The sequence below is a fragment of the Neopsephotus bourkii genome, unplaced genomic scaffold, assembly GCF_033783945.1.
Source record: "Neopsephotus bourkii isolate Nb327-2 ecotype Australia unplaced genomic scaffold, CSIRO-AGI_Nbou_v1 NB_369, whole genome shotgun sequence".
Classification (NCBI taxonomy): Eukaryota; Metazoa; Chordata; class Aves; order Psittaciformes; family Psittacidae; genus Neopsephotus; species Neopsephotus bourkii.
The window spans coordinates 2,336,571-2,364,007 of NW_026900875.1; the positions used below are offsets into that span (position 1 = coordinate 2,336,571).

The 27,437-nt window shown below is 44.4% G+C and overlaps 1 protein-coding gene across 7 annotated transcripts in view; it reads left to right on the forward strand.

Moving 5' to 3' along the window:
* TP63 (tumor protein p63) overlaps positions 1-27,437 on the forward strand; it is a 90,466-nt gene that overhangs the window by 48,548 nt on the left and 14,481 nt on the right. For 6 of the 7 annotated variants that reach the window (XM_061348855.1, XM_061348853.1, XM_061348851.1 and 3 more), the window contains 6 exons: positions 19,015-19,201; positions 20,909-21,024; positions 21,317-21,426; positions 21,670-21,806; positions 22,823-22,905; positions 23,862-23,998. In XM_061348855.1, the coding sequence (XP_061204839.1) occupies positions 19,015-19,201; positions 20,909-21,024; positions 21,317-21,426; positions 21,670-21,806; positions 22,823-22,905; positions 23,862-23,998 (770 nt within the window). The remainder of the gene's footprint in view (positions 1-19,014; positions 19,202-20,908; positions 21,025-21,316; positions 21,427-21,669; positions 21,807-22,822; positions 22,906-23,861; positions 23,999-27,437) is intronic. The other variant, XM_061348852.1, reaches the window with a different exon arrangement.

Genomic DNA, 27,437 nt, shown 5'->3' on the forward strand with positions numbered 1-27,437 from the left:
GGCCCACCAGATGTGAAAATCTGGTGGAGAAGAGGGCTACAGGGTAAAGAGAAGCCTCTTCCTTTTATGTAGTCAGAGCATGATGCTGCACCATCACTGCTGTGTTAGCTGTGGTGCAGAGCCTCAACAAACTCACCCTGCCACTTGTCGGGGCTTATTAGCTCAAACACATGAGCTGTGGCTGGGAGCTGACTTGCTCCTGACCTTGCAACAGGAGTAGAGTGAACCCAGATTTGCTATCAAACCTGCAGCCAGAGCTCCTTGGACCTCCCTTAATATATAGCGCTGGAAAGTACTCCTGAGGGGAAGGGATGGGAATGGTGCCACTGGGTGAGTGCCCAGCCTGGAGGGTGTTCACAGAGCCTGTGCAGGGCAGGCAGCACGCTTCTGCTCTGTTTGCATTTGAGCATCAGCATTGCCATGGGTGGGAGAGAAAAAGTCTTCCTGTGGGATGTTTGTTGGGTGGCTGGGCACTGAATGACACCTGTTCATTAATTAGTGAGGTGGTGGCTGGCTGGCTGATGAGTTCCTTGTCTCCCATCTCTTCTGCTGCAAACTGCTCATAGTACTCATTCTTAGTAATTTTTTTTTTTTGTTTTTGACCCATCCTTGATGCGTTCTTGTGCACATATGAACAAAGGGGACCCCAACAAAAACCAGTCTGTGCATTTCTTGGTATCCTACTAAAATCTCACTGTACTGGCACACATACGGGAACAGGTGAGGACCCCAAGAAAAGCTTCAGAAACATCATTGTTAGTCCTGTAAGATTTGACAAAGACAAAGCATATGGACTGATCGGTTTACAATACAGTTTCTATAAGGAATTAATAAATTTGACCTTTATTTGGCATCCCTTTTGTTTGCTGACTTCTTGGATGAGTAATTTTTGCCCATTTCCTTTGCCATGCCCCTCAAATGGGAAATAGAAGTTGAAGTCTTCCTTTCTGTGCAAGATAAAGATAGGGAGACCTGGGCTGGACTGGTGCTGCTGGCATTTAGAAGGAGAGCAGCTCAATGGGTGAGCTGTGTTCCGGATTGAATTTTCAGGGACATGTGCTGGAAGAAAACAATTTCTGTGCTGAATGTCTTCTGTTGTGAGCGCAAAAACGTTCTGATGCTGTTAGTCGCTGTGCTCATTGCAATCTGTTTAATGTGAATGTTTTGTTTCAGTACACTAATATTCTGATGCATGTTTTGCAACTTGTTTCAGCAAAGCTGCCTAAACACAGAACTCACTGGGTCTTTCTCTTAAATGGGATGGCTTGGTAGCATTTCAAGGACTGATAAAGTACATGGCTTGGTTAATGATAAGGAATAACTCGCTCATGACCCCTTCCTTCTCCACAAGCAGGCCTGAGCTGCTGCCAGCCACCCTTTGCCTCCGAAAGCCAAAGTCCTGGGATACAGCTTACCCTGAACCCCCCAGATCGTGTCACATCCACAGTGTGACCCCAGCATAACCTGCTCATTGGGGAAGTCAGCATTTCTCTGCTCCCCAGAGAAGCAGAGCTGAGCACGTAGGCAGGCACTGACTGCCAGGGAGTGGTGCAGGATGGTCAGGTATTCCTGAATGCTGGGGGCTCTCCATCTCTGTGCAGTGTGCTGCCTGCAGACCACCTGGCATGGCTCAGCAAGGGTGTAACAGTTCACTAAGCTTTTTCTATTACTATTATTTTATTCTTTTTTCTTTATTATTATTATTTTTCCACTGGCCATACCAATCTGATTACACCTTCAAGGTATCATCTGCCCCTAAAGCTTAATTAAGGAGCTCTTGTCTGACTCGTCACTGACTCACCTGCCACTGTATGAGCTCATGTCTGACTTGTCCTAGGAAGATAGTGAAATATGTCAGGCCTCTCTGAAATATAGCAGGTTTTTGTTTTATTGCACCCCTGACATTGCTTTTGGCTGCTGTAGAGGTGAACAGAAAGACGACTACCCTAACTTGGTTATGCTTATCTAAGCTTAGTCGCTTGTCTCTTTGTGCCTTGAGAAACCAGATGGGGTTTTGCTTGCACAGCTGTAGGTATGTTAGAGTTAATAAAAAAAAATATTAAAAATTAAATAACCTTTGAGTTTTGGCTTCAGGCAAAGTAGGTGAAATGATGTGTTTTGGAGATGAATGCTCTTGCAGGAGGCAAGATGTAGCTTGCAGGAGAACATCTGCAACCAATCCATTCTATATGAGATGGGGCCAAGACTTGTTTGTATCTCAGTACCTGTTCAAACATGTTGCACAGCAAAAAAGAAGTTTTGAATGCATTGAGGAAGGGTGGGTAAGAAGGGAAAGAGACATCAAGCTGAATGTTTGCTTAATAGCTTTGATTTCTTCATTAAACTTTTAAGTACTTTAATAATTTCATTAACCACTTTCAGAGCACTGTAGAATCTGGGGTTTGGGTTCATTTTTGTGTTTTGGTTTTTTTTTTCTTTCTTTCTCTCTTTCTTAAAAGAGAGGAAAAAAACCCTACTGATCTTTGTGCTGCTAAATGAGTTTGCTTTCTGGCCTTGAGTGAAGCTGGTAACCATTTGTTACCTTTACATACCCACCCTGAGGGCTGTTCGTGGAAGGGTATTCTGTAATGGATTGACCAAAGAGTGTACAGAGATTCAGTTACCAGGCTGACTGTTTGGACACAAGAATGCAGCTTCCCAGTCAAATGTTCCTTGCTGGCTATTCCCATTCTCTGTGTTCTGTAAGAACTGAACATAGACTGAACATCTAGCAACTGCAGTTGCAGAGCTCGTTTGCTTGCCTTTAATCGTGCACTTGAAATGCCTCTTTCTCAAGGCCTGTGTCAGCGCGGAACAGTTACATGACTCAGGAGCAGCTGAAGTGGTGAGGTTGCTAATAGAGGCTCTCATACTGAGGTTCTCATATCATCATACTGATAGTTCTCATCATCATACTGAGCTCTGCATCTTCTGGGTTTTGTTTGGGTGTTGTTTTTTTTAAAGCTGACTCCTCAGATGCATGTGCAGCTGTATTTCTAGTTTGCACATGCAACTAATGTGAGTTTTGAATGAGCAGACTGCGTGTGACCAGGATCTGTTGTCAGTGGAGAGTAGCAACTGTTGATGAGATTTTTTTCCTTGTCTTATGGGCTGGATTACTTGCTGGGGATGTGGGGAGAACTGATTCTGGCTGAATAAGGTGGAGGATGTGAACACAGTGCATCTGAAACCCTACCAGAGGAAAGGAGCATGCATCCAAAGTGCTCTGTTCTATGTAGATGGTGTAGGTAGTATTTTGCCAGTGCTTAAAACCAGCAGGCTACAACTTCTGTATATTTTTTTACTTCCCTTTGCCTCACACCAAATCCTGCTGTGACTACTTCAGCAGAAGTGTTTGTTTAAGCGAGGCAGCCCTAGTCATGTGCTAACGCTCTTCAAGGCCTCAACACCCAAGCAAATTAAGGAACTGCAAGATGCAGAAATGCCTGTCCTTTGCCTTTGATGTAGACAGAGCTCTTCCATTGTGCGTTTGCTCATCAGAATGAGGTTACTCTTACTCCTGTGTTTTCATGCATTTGTCAAGTCCCTTTGACTCTCAGTGCTGCTGTTCACCTGTGCTCCCTGGCTGGCTACCAGGAAGGCCTCCTACAGCTTGTCCGTGCTCAGCAGGCAGACACCCACACAAGGGGTAGCCTAAGGCTCCATCCCATGCTGTATGGGCTTGTTGGGCTGTGCCTAGAAAGAGAACTGTTGTGGCTATGAGATGCTGCAGCATTTGTTAGTTCTAGCACGTTGCAACTTGAGCATGACATTCTGGGGTCTATGCAGTGTCTGAGCTCCTCTCCTCGACATGTCACATACTGGGTGAGCATGTGGCAAGACAGCAGTGCCTGCAGCTGCACTATGGGCATGCCTTTAGCAGGCCTTAGGCAAGAGCACTGGTTGCTTTTACCTTGCCCTACAAGGAGCATCCTGACCTAGAGAGGTAGTCAGGGCTGAGTTCAGGTGCAGATTGTACCTCACTACCCATGCTTAGGGCTTCAGATGAAGGCTTTAGATGGCCCTCTTTCCTTGAGTTTGCTCTGCTGGGCTGCATAAAAAGCCTAATGGTAATTCAACTTGCTTGAACAGTCTGTCTTGATGCACTGGTGACTCATGCAATCTTCCTTTTCTGCCTTCAGAGCTGTGTTGCTGTGACACTCTTGAGCAACAGCAGAGCTCATCTCTGGAGACATCTTCTTTTGGAGAGAGTTTCCAAAATGGTTGTGTTTTGTTTGCTTGCTTTGGAGGCTCCATACCAAAATCACCAAGGATGGTGGCTAAAGCCATGTTGTGGAAAGGACACTGTCTTAGTCAAGCATTGGCTTTAACTCTCTGGTTTTATCCCTCTGCTGTGAAAACATTGCCTTATTCCCAGGTTCCCCCAGGCACCCCTATACCATACATAGAAATCTCCGTTCGCTCTTTCTCTGAATCTCATGATGTGTTTATGCCTCCCAGCCCACTCCTGCATTATGAAAATAAGTCCCTCTTGCTTTTGCAAGGACTTTTCAGGGAACTTACTCTTTGGAGAGGCAGCACATGGAGAAGCATTCTTCAGCCTGTGTGGGAATGAGGTATGGGGGATGTATTTTGTTTTTTTTCCCCTTGGCTACATGAGCAGCTAAAACCTGTAACCTACAGGAGTTGGAAGCTCCATGCAGAAAATTAGCTTAGGTTGGTGGAAGAGTTGAGATCACATTTTTCTTGGCTAATTAAAGGATTAAAGGTGGTGAGATTTAGAGTGAACTGTCAGTGTGCTACAGAAGAGAGCCTTTGATGGTTGAATCCAACTTGAGATTAAACAAATTGCATTTAAATAAGAAATATGTGGCAACAGTTACAGTCTAGCTGGGCCTCTATCATTTGCTGTCCTCCAGGGTCAGGTAGCTGGTGTGCTGTGAATAGGGCTTCTCCTTCCCCACCAGCTTGCTTCTTCCAAAGTGTTTACCTCTGGATTGTTTCAATATGTTGCTCCCGTGTTTTGCAAAACTGGGCTTACTTCTCACCTAGAGTTTTGTGCAGAGGAGCCTTGTACGCTACCTTACCGGATTATGATCCTGCTGCCCATGCTACAGCGTAGCATGATCACATCATTGTGGTGTGTGTTGTCATATCTCTGATCCTGTTTAGTTGTTTTGGGGGTTTTTTGCATCCTGGTGCTTTGCTGTCTGCAGCTGGAAACACTTGTTTCCCTGTGGACGCTTTTCTGCTGTGAAGCTGGGTGAAGGAAAGAGTCTTTTGGGTTATGCCATCAGTTTAACGGTGTTTTCACCTACATAGTGGTGACTGATCAAATTCTGGAGGGGTGGTTAGCTTCTGCAAGTTCCAAGTCCTTGCTTTCTTTGGTACCAGTTGATTGTCTTCAATGGGCTACACTTGCAAATAGTTTGCCAGAGTTGATCCCAGCCCTCCTCCCTCTTTTTGTTTAACCAAATTCCATCAAATTTGATGGATTGCATCAAATTCAGAGTTAAGTCTTACCCTTGGTAACACTTGCAGTGGTGCAAACTTATTGAGATTCACAGTAGCAATCTCAGGACAAAGCTTGCTTCCTGCAAAAGCAGGAATTCATCTGCACAGCATCATGCAGGAAAACAGCACGTTCTGTCCATGGAGGTTCCGCACCTTTCTCTGATGCATCATGAATGAGCTGTAAGGAAAACGGGAGTGCCAGACAGTATGAGCCAGTAACTTCTGATGTTGCAACTCTGTCCTGTTTTGCTCCATTTTGTCCTATTTGTTTTTGTGGAGAACGGGTCTTGTCTTTAGTTACCTTCAACCCAACTAAGATTGTGAGGGGGGGGGTGTTTTGTTGTTTGTTTTGTTTTGGGGAATATGGAGGAAATCACAAAATTGAAACTGAAAAATCTGCTGGGATTCCATAATCACTCAAAAACATAGCATTACTTACTAATTGGGTGTGGTTAGTTGGGAAATCTGACTTTAAAATCATGTTTCCCAGGGAACTATTCCTGTTCTCATTGTTATACAGTAACAGAGTGCTTTTTGTTTGGGAAAGCAGTCTTGCTTTGAATGGGATAGGTCTTCTCATGAAGCATCCATGGTTTGGGGTCTTCAGAACCTGCAGTTTGCAGACAAAGCAGTCCTGAGCCATCTTCTGATTGTGGTCATGAGGATTTGCATCCAAATCCATATTCATTCTTGCTATGTTTAGGTCATGCAGTTGACATGATTAACTTTCGGTTAATAAGTGAATCAATTGCTAGGTATTGATTACCTGCTGTATTCTGTTTCCAGTAAGTTAGAGACCTGTAACTATGTCATGGAGCATTTGGGCAATTATTCCTGTAGAGTTTACTAGCGGACTTGCAGATTTGCTTGTAAAGTGCATCCAGGTCTGTGAAAGTTTGCTTTATGCACTTGTGCATTCTTGCTGAAATTATAAAACAACCTAAGAATTGGCTAAAGCAGGTATAGACTATGTTGTGTTCAAACCTTCCATTTCTCATGCAATATGTTACTGCACATCTTCCTTTGGCTTGCATGTCAGCTGGGGTGAAGGGTAGGAGATGCAAAACTGAAGATTGTGATTTCTGTAAGAGTGTTAGTTAGGACTGCTTGTAACATTTCCCAAGATCATTGCAAGCCTTCCTCCCTTTCCAAGTGTTGCTCTGCCAAATGTCTGTTTTCCCTTGCCTGCTGCAGTTGTGTAGCTTCAGGGCTGCTAGAAAGCATGAGAAAAGCTGGAGGAATACCCTAAACCTGGGATGGGCTTGTTGCTCTTCCTAGCAGAGAAGATGCCACAGCATTGACCTCGCTAGCTGCCTGGGCGTGAGGTGCTGCCTTCTAGAGTTGAAGACATCTCAGTGGCCTGATGGCTGCAGCAGTGACATTGCTATGTTCTTCAGTGTGGTTCTTGACAAGCTGTTTCCCACGGTATGTAGGAAAATCAAGGTCTCAGTTCACTAAGGCATTCAGCTGAGTGCATAACCTCTAGCACGTGAATATTCCCTGTGAAATCTATTGGGATTCTGTTGGAGTCAGCAAGGCTGCTCCCATCCTTAAAGGTAGGCATCTGCTTAAACACCTTGCTGAATCATGTCTTGACTTTGAAAGCAGGCTCAGGAGAAACCACAAGAGTTTGACTCAAGGACTGTGCTTAGCCAGGTCATTGAGGATGGAAGGAGAGGGTTGAAAGAGAGGAGGATCTGGGTGAAATACAGATTCTCAGAACCCTAGGAATGCTAGTAATAGCTAGTGACTGTGCTCTTGCCTGACTTTCTTGCCAATCATCCCCAAAGCTTAATTGTATGAATAAAAGGTTTAAAGGTTTGACTTAATCACCATTCATCCTAAATATGTTAGAGCTGCTGTCATGCTTTACTGATCTAGCTTAGATCCAAATTACTACATTTTTGTTTCAGTAAAACTGTAACTTGTTCAGGTGTGATTTCTGTCTTTCCTAATCTTGTTTTCTCTGTGACTCACAACTAGAGTGTATCCTGTTGTGTTGCTAACAGTTACAGGAAAGCTTTTGTTCAGTTTGGACCTTCTATCTTCTAGGAGGAGGATAGGGCCCTTATCAGATGGTCTTCATAGAAAGAAAGAAAATTTGTGTTTGCTCACTGTCTGTGTGTTTGTTGTCTTGCTCACTATCCTAGCCAGAAAAGCTTTGCTGACTTTTCACTTTAAGTATCAATGAAATGCTCTGCAAGCAGGAGAACAATATTTGCATAGATGTAATTCTGGAAATTGAGTGTAATGTGATCAGGAAATGGGACAGGCCCTGGCTGTTATCATGGAAGAGACTTGCTGCTACCTGCACTTTGTTTCAAATGTAATAAGGTCTGACTCAGGAAAGTTTCCTGGACATTAATAGAGAAAGCTCTCTTTTGGCAAGGGACTGGTGCTGACCTTTATGCACAGGAACAAGAGATTTCTTGTGATTTCATAAATCTGTTCTGAAAGTACTGCTAACAGTATGCTGACAATTTAGAGGGAAATGGTCTCCTTTGGAGCAGAAAGGCAGGGGTGTGCGTGCATGTGTGTGTTCAGGACTTTCTTTTTCTGAGATAGAAGCCAAGGAACAAGGCACTTGTGTGCACTGCCAGCGAAATCTCAGCGGGAAGACATGATGCTACTTGCAAGGTATGCACAAGACAAGACCAGAGGCGCCGCACTGCTTGATTACTGTCAAGGGCTCAGTTGGAACTTGCCTTTGCTCTTTGGCCTGCAGCATTTATGTAGAAATTGGGGACGCTGCTGCTTGCTTCCAAAGCTTTGCCTTGATGGGTCCTGCCCACATCTTAGGTGGGGAGGAAGGGGGGGGGGCTCACAGCCTATGAAGTAAACAGGAAAATTACTCACCTTAATGATGCATTTCACTGGCATTGCCTCTTTGAGAGCCTGTCAGATTTAATACTTTTTGTCTTTCCTTCCATCACCTCCCATAGGTGTGATTAATACTTTATTAGAAGGATGAAGTGGAGAGGTATCTGTACTTTGTCTCAGGTGAAATAAACAGAGGGGAAGGGGAGTGGAGAGAAAGAAGATGAGTAGGAGAGAAGGGATCACCTTTTTCCATTGGAGCCACTCAGTCTTTGTTGAGAGTACACATACAGGAAAGCACTCATTGACTGACTTGGCTGGTGGCCCCTTATTTTATCATAATGTTGAAGTTCACAGCTGAGACCATTGGCCTCCTGGTTAGCTAGCAGCCCTGCTCCATGTGGTGCCGTGGCTGGTCCTCCACTCAGGAGACAACCAGGGAGTAGTCCCACACTTAGTCACAGCACAACACTGAAATAGGCATGCCCAGCCAAGAAAATACCCACAGAGTCATCAGTCTGCTCAAACTGCTTAAGCATGGGCTGTCTGGAAAGAGTAGAAAAGCTGATCCTCATGGTTTATGGGGAACCAAGAGAGGCAACTCTTATGGCCATGTGCACAAAACTCAATATGTAACAGAAGGCCAACTACATCTTCAGTAGTGTTTTAAGAAGGAAAGAAAAAATTCAAATAACCTTTATATGATCTTTGGGTATTGTTTGTCCTTTAAGTAGATTCCATTGAATCTAAACCCTAAGTCAAGAAAGAGAGAATAGGAGAGATAATGTATCTGGGCAAAGGTGTGCAGCATGAGAGGTTTGAAGACATTAGACCTGGTTTTAGCTTTGAAAACCTTGAATTTTCTCTCCTGTAGCTGCCTATCAGAATGAGAGTGTGCAAAGCTGACCAGCCTACTTCTCCTTGGAGCTTGCCAGTGACCCAGCTAGGAAGATGGGCCCATATTTGACACATACCCTTCCTTTTGCAATATGCTGACCCTGTGGCATTTTGCAACTAGGTCAGCCCTTTGGCGTGAGCCAGAATTTGGGTGTAAATCTGTCACCATCTAGCAAAGTGTCCTGCTTTCTAGAGTGTTGTACTCTGTGGAAGTGTGCCTGACATCTCTGGGTCTGACTTTGCTCCTAAATTCCAAGCCTGGGAGGTATGTTGCTGATAGAAAGGACTATGTTGGCAGAAAAATTTCATTGTGTGCGTTTTGGGTTTTTTGAGGGGAAGAGGTTGGGGGGTGTTTGGTTTTTGTTGTGTGGTTTTTGTTTGTTTGGCTGGTTGGGTTGGGTTGTTGTTTTTTTTTTTTGTTAGGTTTTTTGTTTTTTGTTGTTTGTATAGGGTTTGTTTGTTTATTTGCTTGCTGATATTTTGTTGGGTTTTCTTTCATAGCTTAGCTTCCCTCTGCTGTAACAGATACTGTACTAATGACTTTACTTTCCTCTAAGATATTAATGAAATCCCCTTATTTGCAAATGAGGCAACTAAAAAGAGTTTTGGAGTTAGGTCTTACATCTGGCATTTCCTTGTATCCTACTTCCTTCCCTTTATTTTCATCTGGTGTGGAGCTACCTGAGCCTATGACTGTATCCCAAATTGCTGAGCCAAAGCCTGTGTCTGCTCTGTAGGGGGCTGCAAGGCTTGACCTGCTTGTCTGGGGCTCTACAGCTGACTTAAATTGATGAAACAGGTTGGATTTGGTGTGAGCAGGCTGATTTTTGAAGAGCATTAGGATTTTTGCTTTGCCATTTGCTTATCTTAATTGAGCACTCACAGAAACAATCAGTAGGGATAAATAACCTCTATGTGCTGCTGTTACTCTTTCCTCCTTATGGTTGAGTTCATCACCCTTTGACTTTCAGCAGGGGACAAAAGTGTCTGGGAGATGCACTAGAACTTGGTGTCTGATTACTCCAGACAGTGTTTCCTCTGGCTGGTTAGGTTTTTTTGGAGTTTGGCTGATAGGAATAGAGCATGCTGGAACATGTGGACGTGAAACAAATGAGATCTGGGAGGCTAATCTGAAACAAACAACAGCCTTCCTCTTTGGCTGAACCTGAGACACATGATTATAAGAAGGTTTAATCCCCCACGCCAAGCTAAGAGGAGGTTTGAAGTGGCCAACTTGAGCTTTACTTAAAGCAATCTATGAGCAGAACAGGTTCTGGTGCTCAATGTCTAAGGCTTAGGCACGTGAGTCAGAAGTAATATGTGATGGGATACATTTGCTCTTGGGAGCCTGAATATGGACTTTCCAGTTCATTTCTAGAGTCCTTTATAAGAAAATTCTGGTTGCCTTTAAAACACAAGTTGAATCAAACCTTTCTTCAGTCCAGCTTTGGCTTCACAAATGCCCTTATGCAGAGTCACACTGACTTGAGAGGGCAGTGGTTAACAGTGCTGTCAAAATTAAACATATGCTGAAGGGCATACGGGGTTCAAGTCTTGAAGGTTTTTACCTCTAGCTCTGGTGTATACATTCTGGTGTAATGAGTTAGAATTGTCTGGAAGGACTATTGCTAGTTATGTCACTGTCACAGCATCTAGCTGATGTGAGGCTTGGGGTCATACTAATCAACTTATTTACCCCATGTGTTTGCTTACATGAAACTATATGAACCATATGTTTCCCTGCAGGTATGTGTATTTTATATAGGTGCATGTACTTGTAACTTCAGCGTAGCACTTCATTTACACTGGATTCCCCTCCTGCTAGGAGGATGTGAAACAGTTGAGTGGAGTTGAGCTGAGAAATGAGGGAAGAAACACAATGCAGTTATTAGTGGAGCTTCTTCTACATTCACTGTAAGGACTAAAAATCTTGCTGTCAAATTTGTTTTACTCCTTTATTAATGCTCAATAATGGAAGCAGATGTTTCTCAAATCCAATTTTAACTAATGTTTTAGCCTATCTTGTTTTACTCCTCACTCACTGTTCTGCCAGATTTTAACACTTCATAGCCTTTAGGTGAATTTGGGTAGCATGACAGTGGACTTCCTACAGTGGATGCTTGCTAGTGTTGTATCTTCTTTAGTAGTCAAACTGGCTGCTTATGCTGTTGTGCATTTGCAGTACAGAAGTCACTGGAAGCTCTAGATATCAGTTTGAGAGGCTGAGTTGAACAGGATAAAAAGAGCCTGTGTTCAGTCCTCCCCCACCCACCCAAGCAAAAACAAAACACAGAAAAATCCCTAATGCTTAAAGTATAGCAATACAGCATGATACCCCATCCATGGGAAGCTTTATTTGCAAAGTCGTCCTAAAGGAAAAGGAAGGAGATACCATACAGTTTTAGTTATGGTCTGTAAATTGATCATGTCAGTTAATCAACAAAGCCTATGAAAACAACATCACAGGGATGTGCAGAGTCGTGAGCTGGGAGACACACTGATCCTGTGGAAACCAGCACAGTGTCCAGAGCCTACATTGCTTGGAAAGCACATGTGCTTTGGCCAGTTACATTGCATCAGAGGGGACCATGCTACAGCTGGGATAATTCTTGGGTGTTTTGTGTATGTGTGTAAACTTGTGTCTGTGAGAAGCTATCTGAAAGTGTACCTCAGACTTCGAGTAATAATGTAAAATACACGCTCCCTTTGGAAGCTACTTCATCCAGTGAAAATTCCCATGTTGTTTTGTAATGTGGGATCCTACTATCAGTGGGTGCTTACTGAAACCCAAAGGGGAAGATGTTTTCAGCACTGGCTCAGCTTTGGCTTTCACTTGTTCACTTTGGCATTCACTTGTTTCGTCCCTTCACCTCATTTGTAAAATTTCCAGTGCAAAGTAGTTTATCAGAAGTGCAAATGACCAGACATTGTTAGCACCTGAAACTCATGTGGTACTGCTAGAATTTCAGTTTGGAAACTGGATACGATACACAAGCAGAATACGAGTTGGGTGTGCAAGGTAAGGTTATTCAACTGCAGGAGTCTTATGGTTTTGGTTTTTAAGGAAAATAATTTCAAAAAGATTTTTAAAAAATTACAACTATCAAAGGAAGAGAACTTAACTGACAAAATCAAAGGTTTCCAGAGTTTGTTGTTCTGGTTTGGGTTTTTTCTCTTGAAACAGGATCCTTTTTCGTTAATTCTTTTTTTGTTTTGTTCATTTAAAAATATTTTAGAGCCTGACCTCAATACGTCTTAATTTGTTGATGAAATAAGTCAGTATATTGGAAACTGAAATGTAAATGCCCTCAAATGCAAGATCTTAAAGTTTAAACTATTTCACAGTGCAAAAATAGTATGAGAAAATAGCAGTGTTATTTCTGTTTATCATTGTGGCTTTGCAGGCAACATTAGGCAGGAATATTCCTAAAGCAGATACTACATCAAGCTAGTTTTGAATTCAAATCGCTGGCACCCGCAAGCAAGATGCTGAAATATGGTTGCATGAAGGACTTATTTTCCTAAAGAAGGGAGAATCTAGCGAGTGCTCTGAATTCAGAATTTGGGGGAACTTCAGAGGGTCTCCTATAGCATGACCACTTTTGTGTGTCCTTGAGCACTGTCTTCTTGGCCTGTTTCAGCCCCTTCTTCTGAGGCAGAGCTCAGGGCTGGGGCTGGGTGTTTGCGGGGTGGTGATGAAGGTCTGGACGCTGATGAAGGTCAGAGGAACTCGCAGGTGATTGTGCGTTGTGGTGGGAACACGGTGCTGGCACTCTCTGCCAAGGCGAGCACGTGGCTGTGCACGCCGCTCTCAGTCTGCTAGAGGGGGGGGAAACTGCTTTTCCCTCCGTCTGCACCGCGCAGTGAGCCGCGGCAGCCCAGCGGAGCGCAGGCTTCCCCGAGCCCCGCGGCAGGCGGCGAGGGGGGGATCCGGCGCACCAGCCGCCGTCCTGCTGAATCCGTACCCGCAGGCTACGTTTCTCCGTTCTCCTCCCAGCCACCCCTCCCCTTCCCCGGTTACCTAAGCAGGGCAACGCACACACACACGTATATGTTTTTTGTTTTTTGGTTTGTTTTTTTTTTAATTTATTTATTCACCAAGGTTCCTAGGTGCAGCTCCCGGTCCGGTGTCGGGAGTGCCGCCCGCTCCGGGGCGCTGATACGCTGCTCCCCGCTTTTCCCCAGCGGTTTCCGCGGCGCTGCCCGTTTCCACGCCACTCGTGGGTCGCGTTCCCCCATCCGCGCTGGCGGCCGGGGGTACGCGGGGCCCACCTGCCTGATGTCAACATCTCGGAGGGTGAGGCCGGACAGGAATGTGCCGCTCCCAGCCCGGCGCAGGTAATTAATCCCTGCGACTGACAGGTGGCAACAGGCGGCCTTTGGCTGCGGCTCCTGGGGAAAAGCGCTCGGAGGAAGGATTTTAACAGCTTCTCAGCTCCGGTCGTGCGCGGCGGCAGGGCCGGCGCGGGGGCAGTGGAGCTCAACGGGAAAATGAAGTTTAAATCTCTGCAGAGGCCGACGCCCTTGCGTGAATCGCTGCCTTTCCTCAAGAAGGGATAAAAGGACGACATGGTGCTTTTTTCCTCTTTGCCCCGAGGTGGAAAAGTTTGGTAAATGTCTGCAAAGCACTGGTGGGCCTGCATCCTCCCGCGTATGGCACAGTGGTTTCCCTGCGATGCTTAGAGGGAATGCTCAGGCAGGAGATGCTCAGAGGCCGTGCCCCGCTCGCTGGTGCAGTGGGCTGTGTGTGAGTCCAGGGGTTGTTGTCACGCATAGTGGATCTGTAGGCATGGTGGGGTTGGTGATCACTGAACCTGTCAGTCATGCCCATGGTTTGAATGTCTGCTACGTCCACTAGCAGCAAACTGATTGCTTTTTTTCTGAACCCTGACAAGATACAGTACCTCAAACTGGAGTTGGAATAAATTGGCTAATAAGTGGTGGGTTAAGGTTGCGTGGAGCCATAACGTGGCAGGAGACACCTGTGTCTGCAGCACTCCTGGTAGAGCTGCTCTTGGGCTTCCCTGCTGAGCGTCCTTTCTGTACAAGTCAGTTCATAAGCCTGTGTGTGCATGTACACTGGTATCTGATGTCCTCCCATACCCTCAACAGTTTTTTGTGAATGAAAAGGTAAATCACTGTTCATCAAAGCAAAAACATTTAAGGTGTGTGTGTAAATGTGTTAGGGTTTTATGCTTAGTAGGTAGTTTCCTTTTTTTTTCCCCACTACCTGTTTTCTCCTGAATGAATAAACCTTAAGCAGGAGATTTTCTATTTCTTTGTCACTCTCCTTGTTCTCATCTGTGACCATTTTGGTGCAAGTAAGTGTTGTTTTCCCACTCTTCTAACTAGTTCTTTTTTCCCTCTCTTGGAGTTAGTTGACAGGGGAGAAAGCATAACAAACTGATGGCTTTAAACCCATAAAGTAAAATGAATCTACTATTTAACTGAGTTGAACTAAAACATGACTACTTGAAAGAATTCGTTTGCAAAAAAATTGAAAGACCTGTTGATCTAAGCAGAAGGGGCTCAGGGATCTGTCATGCCATAAGCCAACCTCTGGGATCACCTTCAAGTTGACATCCATCAGCATTCATAGAGCTGACTAAACCCCACTCCTTTTAAAGACAGGCTGTAATCCCTCAGCTAGACCAGATGGCAAAACAGATACTAGAGGTAGATTTCCAAAGCACAGTTTTGGGGATTTTGCTGCATCAAAGTTTTGCAGGTAAATTGAATTCTCAGTGAAAAGCCATTGCAGCTTGATTTGAACCTTGCAGTTACTTTCAGGAGACTTCTGTCCTTTCCAGTAAAAACTCTCCTTTTGAGAGGTGAACAGTGGTTTGCTTTCTCCTTTAAGCCCCTTGTTGACACACCTTCTGGAGAAGGGGCTTGCTGAGAAATCAGACAGGTGTTGCCTGATGGTAGCTGGCGTGTGTGCATTGTGATACTGAATTACCAGCCAGGGTGCCAACAGTGGATAATACAGTATGTCTGCACAGGCAGGTGGGGACGGCAAAGCTGCAGGCACTGAAATGTTTCATTCTTTCCTTTTAAGACATACTATTAAGCAAAAAGCTAAGTTCACTGCTGTTCTTAGCAATCTCTTGAAGTCTGCTTATTTAGGCATGACATGCAGTACTTGAACGCTAAATAGAAGTCTGAGCCAAAGCTCTTTCCTCTCCCTCTTGAATGGTTACACGTTGCCAATATCCACTCTATTGTTTTAAACAGCCTTCTGGTCTTTATATCTGGTAGAAGTGGTGTTTGCACTTCTCAGGCTGTTGGCACAAGTTTTGTTCCTGCTGCCCTATAATGACTACTGTCATCTTGCTAAATGATAGGCTTGTTCATTGGGTCAAGCTCATTTTTGGTATATTTGTTCCTAATTAATTGGTTTTCCTATTCAAGCAAGTAACAAGTACATTGATTTACAGTCATGTTCCGGTTTTCTGGGAATTACTCATCTTGTGTTCTTGCCCCTTATACAATGAGCATCTCTCAGTTCCCATAGCAAAATGGTGGGCAGGGGGATTATCATCTCCTGCAGGACAGGGGACTAATGTGGAGAGGCATCTGTGCAAAGAGAGGCAACCCTTGCTTGCAGGCACTTTCTGAATGCACAGACAGTTCCTGCCTCGGGTTTGGGTTTGTTTTTTGGGGTATGTTTTCTGCAGCTTATTTGCTTTGAAATCTATATACAATATCCTGTCTTGCGCCGTGGATATAGTGATTATCACCGATCCAGTACGAAGTCACTATGACCTAGTTGTTGGCATCTATTTATGCCAATAAATGGCTGGGTGTCAGGTTACCTATGGTTGCAGCAAAGTTGGCAGGGTGGGAAACTCAAGACCCTTGCTGTCTGACAGCAGGTACGCAATGAACGGATTTACACGGGTGTTAAATGACCAGCTGCTCAGTGTTTACACGCTTGCAGGCGGCTGTGCTTGGGGTAGATGTGAAATCATGGCTGTATGCCCATGTCCTCGAGGCCTGTGTAGTGCCCGTGAGGCTTGAACTCTTGCAATCAGGGGACAAAAAGGCCGCACAGACATCCTTCTGTCTTGTCTGTCTCTCTGCTGGGTACTGCGGCTTGCCTCCTTGTGCTCTGACCACGTCCCAAAGCACAAGTGGGCTCCTGGTGACTCTCCTTTTCTGACATTTCAAGTTCAAGGTGTGTTGGCCAGAGACTGAAGCTCTTGAGTCTGCCCTGTGTTTTGGAGGCATATAGATGGATATTTCTTTGTTGGACAGGCTTGTTCATCGCAACCCATTAGCCCCTTGCTGCTTGCTTTCTGTGAATTTAAGCTACAGGTCTGATGCCTTCTAAGGTGGTTGTGTCAAACTCCTTTTGCCAGTTAGGGTGCCAAAGGGTGAACGAGGAGCAGATTGCTTCTTTTGCTGGCAGAGGGACCACACTGTTTGATTTGGACTCTCAGTATTCATGCTGCTGTTGGGCTCGTGTCCTTCTGAAAGTAGTAATTTTTGGGTTGTTTTTTTTTGGGGAGGGTGTTGTGGTTTTTTGTTTGTCTTTTTTTTTTTTTTTTTGACACTCCCCTTCCCCCAACTTGTAACCTCATCTTTTGTCTTTGAAGATGTTATACATAAAACTACAGTCAACACCAACACCCCTGATATGTGATGAAGGGGTGTGTATCTCCTTCCATTTGTTCAATTCTCTGAATGCCTGCAGACACCGGACACTTTGGTTCCTGGCATGTGCTGTGCCTTCCCTGTGCCATTGCACTTCCATATTTACGCTTTCCTTTCAGCCCATGGCCTTTGGGTGCCCAATTTCTTTACACTTCAATTATATCAAGGTATCCAAGCGATTAGGTGGCTTTTTGAGATTTTTGAGGCTTTCTTTCCTGGAAGCCTTCACGATGCTATGAGCAAGCTGATGCGTTGAGGGAAACAATGCTTTCTAAATTTTCTTCTTTTAAACCTAAGTGATTCTTTTCCTATTTTTTGAGATGAAAAGACAACATAGTGAGTTCACTCTTACCTTCAGTAAGGAATTGCTTTTTAATTAAAAAACCATAAGGAATTTCAGGTAAAAAGATGTACGATATAAATCACCATCCAGATCTGTTTCGCAACTTTTATTTTTGTAATTGTTTGGCATGTTCCCCATTTCCGCGGGCTGAGTAAATCCTTTGTGGGTTTAATCTGTAGCCTGGAGGCATATAAAATACATTGCACAATTTTGCCTTTGCATTTTTAAATATTTTTTTTTTCCTTAGCTTAAATACCTGTAGCATCTTCTCTGCCATATGAACGGGTGGTGTTGAGTGAGGAAGGAAGGGATTGGCTTGGCTTATTTTTAATCTCTCTCTCCTCCCTGGTGTCTCTCCCAACTTTGGTTTTTCCTGTGTTAGCAACATGTATGTTTTGAAATGCAAGTAATCCCTGAATATCGCTAGGTAATCCTTCTGCTGCCACATCACCCACCACCCACCCATGCATGCGCTGGCTCTTCTCATCCCAACAGGGTGGATGGCCATGTCTTGCTCTAGACCAGTATGAACCTGCCAGTGCTGTGTTTGAACAGTTGGGTCTGGGGCTGTATCGGCCATGGCTGCTAGAGATGTTTTTTTAGAAAAAAGCCACCTTGGGGTTTTCACTTTTTTTTCTGTGCAAGAACTGAAGAGATGGAAGTGGGGAAATACCAGCAATTCCTGTGGGTTATGTGGTTAGAACTACTGGAAGAGCTCTGTACTTGCAAATGTGTGAGCACCTGGAGAAAACTGAACGCCTCTGAAGCAGGGCACTGATGAAAAATAACATGTTCTGGAACAGCAGAGGAGACTGGAGACTCTCCTTTGTGGGGGACATCCAGAAAAATGGGTTTGGATTACTGAACTATGTAAGAGTTGCCTTGCAAACCATTCCTGCTAAGCACACACCCTTATTTCAGTGAGGGTGTTTGAACAGAAACCAATGACGTCAGCCCATGCCTTGATGTTTTGCTGAGTAAAGTTTTCCAGATGTGAACACAGTTAGGGGAAAAAACTGCACCACTGTTACTGCTTTAGTGGGGAACACCTTAAAAGAGGTATGCTTCAAGTTAGCGCAGTGAATAAGAGCATCTTGTTCTGCTCCAGGTGTTCGTTGGACAGTCAAAACTTCCCTTTTGGAGTCAACTGCTGGGTTGTGCTCTAGGTTTTGCCATGGACCTGGTCTTTGGAGTGTTCACCTTTTTTGATTATTAAAAAAAAAAATATTATTTACCTTTTGTGGACATAATATTTTGAGTTTAGAAGTGTGGAGGTTGCTACAGAAGTAGTAAGCAGAGGTGCGAGATGTTTTTTAAAGGTGACTGAAATGTCAGATTTGGTACAACTCCCAGATTGGTTAGGGTCTTGCTTTCAAGTGCTATTCAACTTGAAGGCTGATGTTTTTATTTCAACTCTCTACAAAAGTAGGAAGGCTTCTTACAAAACAAGATGCAACACCCTGTGTGTGGCTTCCAGGATTACAGTGTGCTGTCAAAAGACTAGTAGCCATTTTGTTAGGAAGGTAATGTGTGTCTCTTGTAAGAGTGAATGTGTGCCCAAGAGTAATAAAGACTATTTGTTCATGTAAAAGTGATGCTCTTTAGGAAAACTAAAATGTAGATTTATATTCTGCTATTCTAAACCAGGCAAAGGTGTAGAGATTTTGCCACTTGTCTGGAAATGTGGCGTTTGTTGTGACCAAATGAAATGCACATGCAGTAGCTGATGCATTCAGTGATATATGCAAAACCATCTCAGTACTTCTGGCATGCATTCATTCCTAGCTGAACATTCTGACTCTCTCTTGCTCTGTTTCCTCATCCAGTATTCCACTGAACTAAAAAAGCTGTATTGCCAAATCGCCAAGACATGTCCTATTCAGATCAAAGTGATGACCCCACCGCCTCAGGGAGCTGTTATCAGGGCTATGCCAGTCTACAAGAAAGCTGAACATGTCACTGAAGTGGTCAAACGCTGCCCGAACCATGAGCTGAGCCGGGAGTTCAACGAAGGTAAGGAAGGCAGTGCATTGCTGGCAGTCCCTCTCCAAAGCTGCTCATCTGATGACTGACCAGCGTGGGGATTTGGTGGCAGCTTTACAACAAACCTGATAGAAGCAGGCTGCCCTGCAACATCTTGTGCAGCTTTTTATTTCCCATGCTTAGCTTCATGAGAAGCTTCATAATATACTTTAGCTGTCCCTGTGCAAGCACGTCCTTGGGAAGAAAGTACCAAAATAAATCTCATGCCTGCCCAGGTTGAATGGATGTCTGTCCTCATGGCAGGCAATGCCTTTCTGGCAGCCTTTCCCTGCTCTGTTTTCACTCCTGCAATGAGAAGCAGCTGTTCTTGTGTTCGGGAATGAGTTTCCACGTTGCTGGGACAAGGATCTAGTAACAGGATGCAATATCATCTCCAGCCTTTAATCCGTGCCTCAAAGATGGAGGTGCTGTTTATCTCTGGCAGAATAACACTAAGTGCCAGCATCAGTTCTAGGCAACCTTCCTGTACATTTAATGCTATTGGTTCAGTATTAATGTTTTAATCTTTTATTTGGTGCTGCTTGTGTTAGTGAAGGAGCAGCAGCTTTAAAAATGTCCTGGGATTTTCTGCAAACTCATAGGCTGGGCTCTGTTTTGCCTTGGTCATTGAAGTTCACATAACTTCAGATGGCATCTGTTTTATTCTATGTGCATTATTTATCTCTTACTGTAAAAAAAAACCTTGTTGGTGTCAGCAGGATATCTTAGGAGCCCAGATCCCTTTGCTGATTGCAAAGCAGCCATCTAGACAAGCACAAAAATAAGCAAGGACTTTGGAGTGCAAAATCAGAGTGAAGTGGACAGGTCTTCAAAACAGTTTTTCATATTAAAAGTGCTTTTCTAACAGAACTGGATTTTTTGAGGGTTGATACCTAGGTTAGTAATAGAGTTTTTATGAAGAAAAAAGAAATGGTAATTTTTTATTCTGAAATAATTATTTCTCTAGAAATATGATGTGTTTAGGTTAAGAAATGAGCAAAACACAATCGAAACAAACATAACAAATTCTTGAGATGAACCTGTAATAGGCTTCTCTCCCCAGAATTTAATCATACATTGTAGAAACACTGAAGAAAATTTGCAGGAAGGAGACTTTTTTAATTATTGGAAAGGGGCTTTAAACAAAGAAGATTATGTTCCCTTCTGCCGCTGCTGTAAGCAAGCGGGATTTTTCAAGTTGACCATTAATTAAATGCATATTTCTCTTGCTATTTGAATCTTTTTTAGCTCCTTAGGATCAAGACTGATAGAAGACAACAGAATAGGGCTAGCAATTTATAGAAAAAGAGTAGGAATTTAGGCTTGCAGGAATTTGCCTTGTTTATGTGTTTGGGGAAGGAAAAGAAAGGCTTTCACCAGGTGTGAAAATCCACATGGAGTTATCTTCTGGAAGAGTTGCTGTGAGCTACCATTCAGTTGACATTTGGGCTTGCTTAGTCTGGGATCATGAAAGCTCATGTTCAAATTTACTCACAGGTACCCAGTGTGAGCTTGGGAAAGACTGTTGCTTTTGTTGTCTGGCAGCAGGGACATTGAGAAGGGATGCTTCAAGGATTGGGAGGCATGTGTTCTCTGATAGACGGATGGTTTCTTTTGGTGGAAGATCTTGCTGCCCTGTGTGTGATCTTGCTTCACTAAATGGTGTCTCTTGGTTTTTTCGCCTCCTTGCCTTTGCAGGGCAGATTGCTCCTCCCAGCCACCTGATCAGGGTGGAAGGGAACAGCCATGCCCAGTATGTAGAAGACCCCATCACTGGAAGGCAGAGCGTGCTGGTCCCCTATGAGCCACCCCAGGTATGCTGTGAGCTCAGGGTGGTGGCATCCTGGGGTGGGGGTTGAAGGGGTCAGGATCTTGTGCTTTCCTCATCACAATGAATCTCTTCCTTCTCTTAGTCAAAAATGAGCTTTCAAACACCCTCTCTATCCTTCCAGGATAGGAGTTCTTCATTTATTTTAAGAAATCCTTGCAGTGTGGTCTATTTCATGCTAGTCTGCAACACAGCTGTGGAAGTACCAGAGGAGAGCCTGGAAAAAGCAAAGTTTTCTATACACCATTTTTTCTGCTCATCTTCTTTGTCTCACCCAGGTTGGTACAGAGTTCACAACAGTCTTGTACAACTTCATGTGTAACAGTAGCTGCGTGGGAGGGATGAACCGGCGCCCAATCCTCATCATTGTGACACTGGAAACCAGAGAGTAAGTAGTGCTTTGCAGGTGGCCTTCATGCTCTTCTGTTTGGGGCAGCATTACATATACTTAGGGACAGCTTGACGCAAAGGGCTGTAGGATAGTTTTCAACTCTCTGCCCAGCACCTGGGGTATCCTGACTGGGAATGGAAAGTTTGGGTCTGTCTGTGCATAGTCTGGTGTGAAGTTAAGGGATGCTGCTGGCCTGCATCTAAGCTGCCAGCTGACATTTCCTCTCACCTCTCTTCCCAGTGGGCAAGTCTTGGGCCGCCGATGTTTCGAAGCCCGCATTTGCGCTTGCCCAGGCAGAGACCGCAAAGCAGATGAGGACAGCATCCGCAAGCAGCAAGTCTCTGACAGCACAAAGAATGGTGATGGTACGAAGCGCCGTAAGTAGCTGGCAGAGCTGGGCAGATTGCAAATTGTGGGTGCAGGTGCGACCTTGGCTCTTGTGCTGTGGGGATGTGCGGTGCTGTGCATGGGCTTGGAGGCAGGAAGGCATTAGACATCTGCTCTCCCAGGGTCAATCAACTTGAAAAATGAGCTGGTGTTCACAAGATGGGTTTATGGGCTCCCTTGCAGCACTCCCTGTGTTAGATCAGACCTGCCAGCAGTGGAGGAATAGGGTGCTTATTTGCCACCCTAAAGTTTCGTTGGCTGGGATTCTGTAACCACTTTTTGAACCTTTACTGCTTGTTTGGGACTGCACTGTCATTCTCTGCTCCTTCCAGCCAGCATCTCGTGCTGTGGCATGTGTCTTCCAGCCACAGGGATCTAGATTAAGTTTGCATATAAATCTTCCTGTGCATCGAAGGTGCTCTGGCAAGTGACCTTTCTGTCTGCTCTAAAGAGTGCAATGTACTTATCAGACAGCACAATGTGGAACACTATCTTTGGTTTCCCACAGATGCTTAGCGAGATACTAGGCTGAATGAGGCTAGATTGGAGAGGGGGCTTTGTTTTTTGCAGTGAATTCTGCATGCTCCCTGCCTCTTGTCTTGTCTTCATGGATCACTGATCCATCAAACAGCTCCAGAGCGCTCTTACGCCAACGCTCAAAGTCTTCCCTGCAAAGAGCCAGGGCTTGTTCTAGGTTTGGCTTTCTGGGGTTTTGCCATATACCCAGTGCTTCTTGGCTGATGTTTTCCCACGCAGTATGGCCACCCAGCATCCACAGAGTCATGTCTGCCTTACGGAGCCAGAAGCTGCAACAAGAGTTCTGGAGTGTCTTAGGCAGAGATCTTTCCAGAGCACTGCAGATCTGAGACTTTTATGTCTCTCCTGTATCTCCTTTTTATTATTTTTTTAAATTTTTTAATTTTTATTTCTCCACATGCAACCCTCCCCCTTTTTTTCTATTCTTTCCTCCTTTCTTAATGGGATGCTTTTGGGGTTTCTCTTCCAGCTTTTCGACAAGGAACTCATGGCATACAGATGACATCTATCAAAAAAAGACGCTCCCCAGATGATGAGCTCTTATACTTGCCAGTAAGTTCTCCCTGTCTTTGCGTTTACTTTGTTTAAGATCTTCCTCTATGACTTGAGGCAAGTCAGTGGCTTACTTAGACCTCAAAGAGAGCCAAGGATTGGGTGTATATTTTTGTGTTACTTTTTTTTTTTAATCCCCTGAGCTATCTATTTTAAATACATGTTCCAAACAAAAAATACAAAAACTTCCAGTAGCTGCTGACTGACAATGACTTGTGCAAGGCGTATGAGAATATCCCAAGGGATCTGTCTGTCCTGGTGAAAAATTGCCTTGGAGACCTAACTGGGTTTCCACCTCTGTCATTTCTGGATATGTGACACTTCCTCTAGAGATAATGGGTGTTGTCTTACTGACCAAGGTGGATGCTTCTGTGGCATTTGTATGTATTGCCATTGTAATGTAGTGATAGAAGTGAAATATGCTGTATTGTGTGGGATCAGAAAGGGCAAGAAGCATCTGTAATTGGCCATTTAGCTGCTTTCCCATGAGCCACATTTAGTTGGGTAAATCACAGACAACCATGGCGTTCCTGCAGGAAAAGGGAGATCCAAACCCAGCACCCAAATTCAAGTACTCATTTTCCTCAGTGCATGTAAGATTCAGCAAAAGATCTGCTTACATTTGTGACAGGTAAAGATGTTTTCTGTCTATGGATTGGATCAAAATATTGCTTTTGGTTGGCATAGATTTATATTGAGCCAGATGACAAGCACAAGATGTTCACTAACCTTCAGTGTCAGATTACCACTCTTCAACATTATCTGCTTTACCTTTAGCACAAGGTTTAGCAACAACGTTTTGTTGCATATCATTGTGTATAAACAGGGTATTTTTGTCCTGCAATGCTTGTTTACTTGACTATACCTAAAGCTCACTAAGGTGGCTGTCACTAAGGACTATAGAAACAGTCCTTTAAGGCTTTCTTCCCCCCACCCCTCCTTTTCCCATGATTCAGGTGCGGGGACGTGAGACCTATGAAATGCTACTAAAGATCAAAGAGTCCCTGGAACTTATGCAGTACCTTCCCCAGCACACAATTGAGACCTACCGCCAACAGCAGCAGCAGCAGCACCAGCACTTGCTCCAGAAGCAGTGAGTATGAGTGTGTTTGCAGTGAGGGTGGTGGGCAGGAGGGAGAGAGGAGAGAGACACAGAAGGCTTCTGCACACTTGCTGGTAGGGATCTGGTGCTCAGCTGAGGGCTGAGCACTTCTGCTGCAGTACTGCACTGTCAAAATCTTTTCCAACAGCATAGCTGCTTGTTAATTCTGTGGTCAGAGCTGGTAGAAACTGATGCCAGGAGTTTAGCCAAAGCCAAGTTTCTGTACAGAACTTGAGAGACTCTGAGATCTGGATTTCATGACCTGTACAATAGGACAAAGCAGGCCTCATTTCCCAGGCACACATCCTGACTGTTTTCAAGGTCCCACTCTAGCCTCTTGTCCCGTGCAGTTCACCTTTTGGCTTTGGAGGGTGAATGGCATGTTAGTGCCTCGTTCTTGACTTCCAGCCAGAGCCTACCGTGTAGTGCAGCAAGGCAGTGCTACTGAACAGCCTGCACACAGAAACCAGCTGCCTGTGCCCTCCTGAGCTGGGGAGCACAGGCTGGGTGTGCTCTTCTCTTGTCTGGTCCACGGGAACAGCAGCAAACGTGTAGCCATACTTATGCCTTCTGCAGGGTGTCCATCTGGGTATCTTGCCAGGAGCACATGGAGCTGGGAGTGTGAGCACCAGCTTGGCCGAGTGCTTGAACCCTGCTGTTCTGTATCTCTGGTGCTGTTGGAAGGCTGGTGTCCCAGTGGGATATAAATGCTGTAAGGTTCCTCAGCTATAAAACAGGAAGCTGAAAGTTGAGAGCCAGATTTAAACACATAATACATTTGTGATCAGTGGTAACTTCAAAGAAAGACTCTCTATGTGCAGTTTTATAGTGTTTTTAGAAATTGCACTTTGTCACTGACTCTCCACATTGCACATGAAAAACTTCCCATCCAGGCAGATACAGACCCTATCTGAACTCAGCTGGTAGAGCTGTGCCAGGATTACTTTGGGTGGTGTAAGTGCCAGGAGGATGGGGAGAATAAGAAGAGCCAAATAAGTGACTGGTTTCGATTTTCCCCTCTGTTCCCAAAGCTTTGCAGTTGCAGACACTGGGTCAGAGAATTACTTCCCAGACAGACTGTAAGTGGTGTTGCTTGTGGGCATTGCTTCACCTGCCATATCAGGTGACAGAAAATAGCCACCCAGGCTGTAGGTAGCCGCCAGCGGTAGTGCTTAGGATCTCACACGTTCCTGCTGGTAAGCTCACGCGTCAGGAGGCTGCGGGTATAACTCATTCTCTGCAGAGGTTAGCAGGAGGCCAAGGCACCACATAAGTCCCACTTGAGCCTCTAGGGATTTATTTTGGTGCCTTGGCCTTGTCTCAGGACTTCTGCAATGCCACGGCTTTCTGCCAGATCTCTGCATGTGTTCACATTTCAACCTGTGTGTATTTAGTGTCAGCTGGAGTCTTGTGGAGGTGTGAAAAAAGCCTTGTGCCAAAATGGCTGGAGCTTCCAGGGGCTCTGGATAATTTTCGGGGCACTTAAAATTATCATTATTTTTATCGGTCATCTGCACTGTTTGTTTATACAATACCTTGTATTTACTAGCTCCTAGGCATTGCCGCCTTTTTGCACTGGCTGCGTGTCTTCAAAGCTCCACCTGAGCTACAGCCATCTCAGTTGAGAAGTGGTTTTGTAAGCAGAAATGGACGGCAGCAGATGACTGCTTTCCCTTGTGCTGACAGTTGCTTTGCCATAATTACTGTTTTCATTCTTCCTATATCAATAGGATGGGTTCCTGGCAACTGAGGTTGGTATTTGTATTACCTTTAAGACTAGCGTGTGTAAGTCCAGCCATTTAATTTAATGAAACCTCTTTCGGCATGTCTCCTGGCACTTGTCCAGTTATATACTCATTTTTCTCAGCTGCTGAGTGTGCTCAGACACTGGGGAGAAAGATTAAGAGCTCTTAAAGATACCAGAAGTGGGGAGAAAAATAACTTTGAGTGTTTGTCCAGAGCTGCTGCAGTTGTTACTGCCAACAGCTTGCCACCAAGCATTAATGCATGTTCAGGCAATAGCTACATAGCTGCAGTTGGGTTCTGGTGCTTTTTCCTCTATAATCCATGGTTTGTCTTAAGTTCTGAAGGAATGTGTTCAGGGCGAAGGGGCATTTAGGCTGAAAAGACTCATAGACACAATTCCACCCCAGAAAAGAACCATAAATGAGCTTTAGGTCGCAACATGAGAATGGGGAGAGAAGACATTTTGTGGCAACTGGTTTGGGTAAGAGCAACCTTGAATGTGAGCAGGTTGCTTGGAGATATACTACCACTGCTTGCTTGTCAAGCTAGTAAAACTCAGCAGCACAGTGACTGACACCTTTGCAAGTCTATTCTGGCTTTAAAAGAAAATGCCTTTCACTTTGTAAGTAGGGATGTACTTTCAAAATTCAATCTGATTTCTTCCGTTCAAAGTATGTGTTAAAATTGGGAGCTAGGAAAGTAAATACGCAGTGACCAAGTTTGAATATGTAGGAACCTGTAGGTACTAGCGGGGCTCTCTGGGGATTGGATGTTTGCAAGTTGCCTGTGTCTCTTTCTTCTCAAAATGGAGCTGCACTACAGTGCTCCACAGGCAAGCCTTGATGGAGGAATTCCTTGATTTTTTTCAGTTTAGTTTTATGAGCAATGGTTAACATAGAAAAGCTACCTACATGTATGTGTGTGGGGAAAATGTTTCCCTTTTGTTCCTACAACATGAAAAGCTTTATCTTTTTAAAAACATAGAAAAAGTAAGGATGAAATCATGGTGAAAATAGATTTAAAAAGATAAATCTGTCATTTGGAAAACAACTGTATAATTGCTTTCATGCAAATACAGACCAGCATTGCATTTGGAAGGTCAGCAGATGCAATTGTCTTTACTGCCCTGCACTAAAAAAGGCAAACCTAGCAATAATCTAAAAGCATTGTGTCCCACAAAATGACCAAGATACTGTAATGCTCCATGTTGTGCCAGACCTCACATCTTTCTCTGTCTCATCTCCTCTCTCTGTTTGCTCCTTTGTGCATGGTTTTCTTGCATTTACTATTATGCCAAATACCTTCATGATCATAGCTGGGAAGTTTGGGTTGTGGGTTTTTTTTTTGCTGCAGTTTCTATTCTTCCATTTTCACTGCCAAATCCTGGGGCCCATATTTGAACAACAGCACACACATTTATTTGGACTTCCTTTTCATGGTCTGCCTCCATTTGTTTTAAACACCTATTTGCCAGAAGATCCCTGCTGCCAGAGGTACCAGAGGTGGCTTGTGCATGAAAGTCTTCTTCGATAGACTGCTGTGAAATACAATTACCATCAATATTCCCAGGGAGTATCTGCACAGCCTTTAAGCGTTTCACTGGAAAACACTTTTTCATATACAGCAAAATTTCCTTGGTGGGTTTCACACTGCTGAGCACTGTTGTCAGTCTTTATTTCAGTTC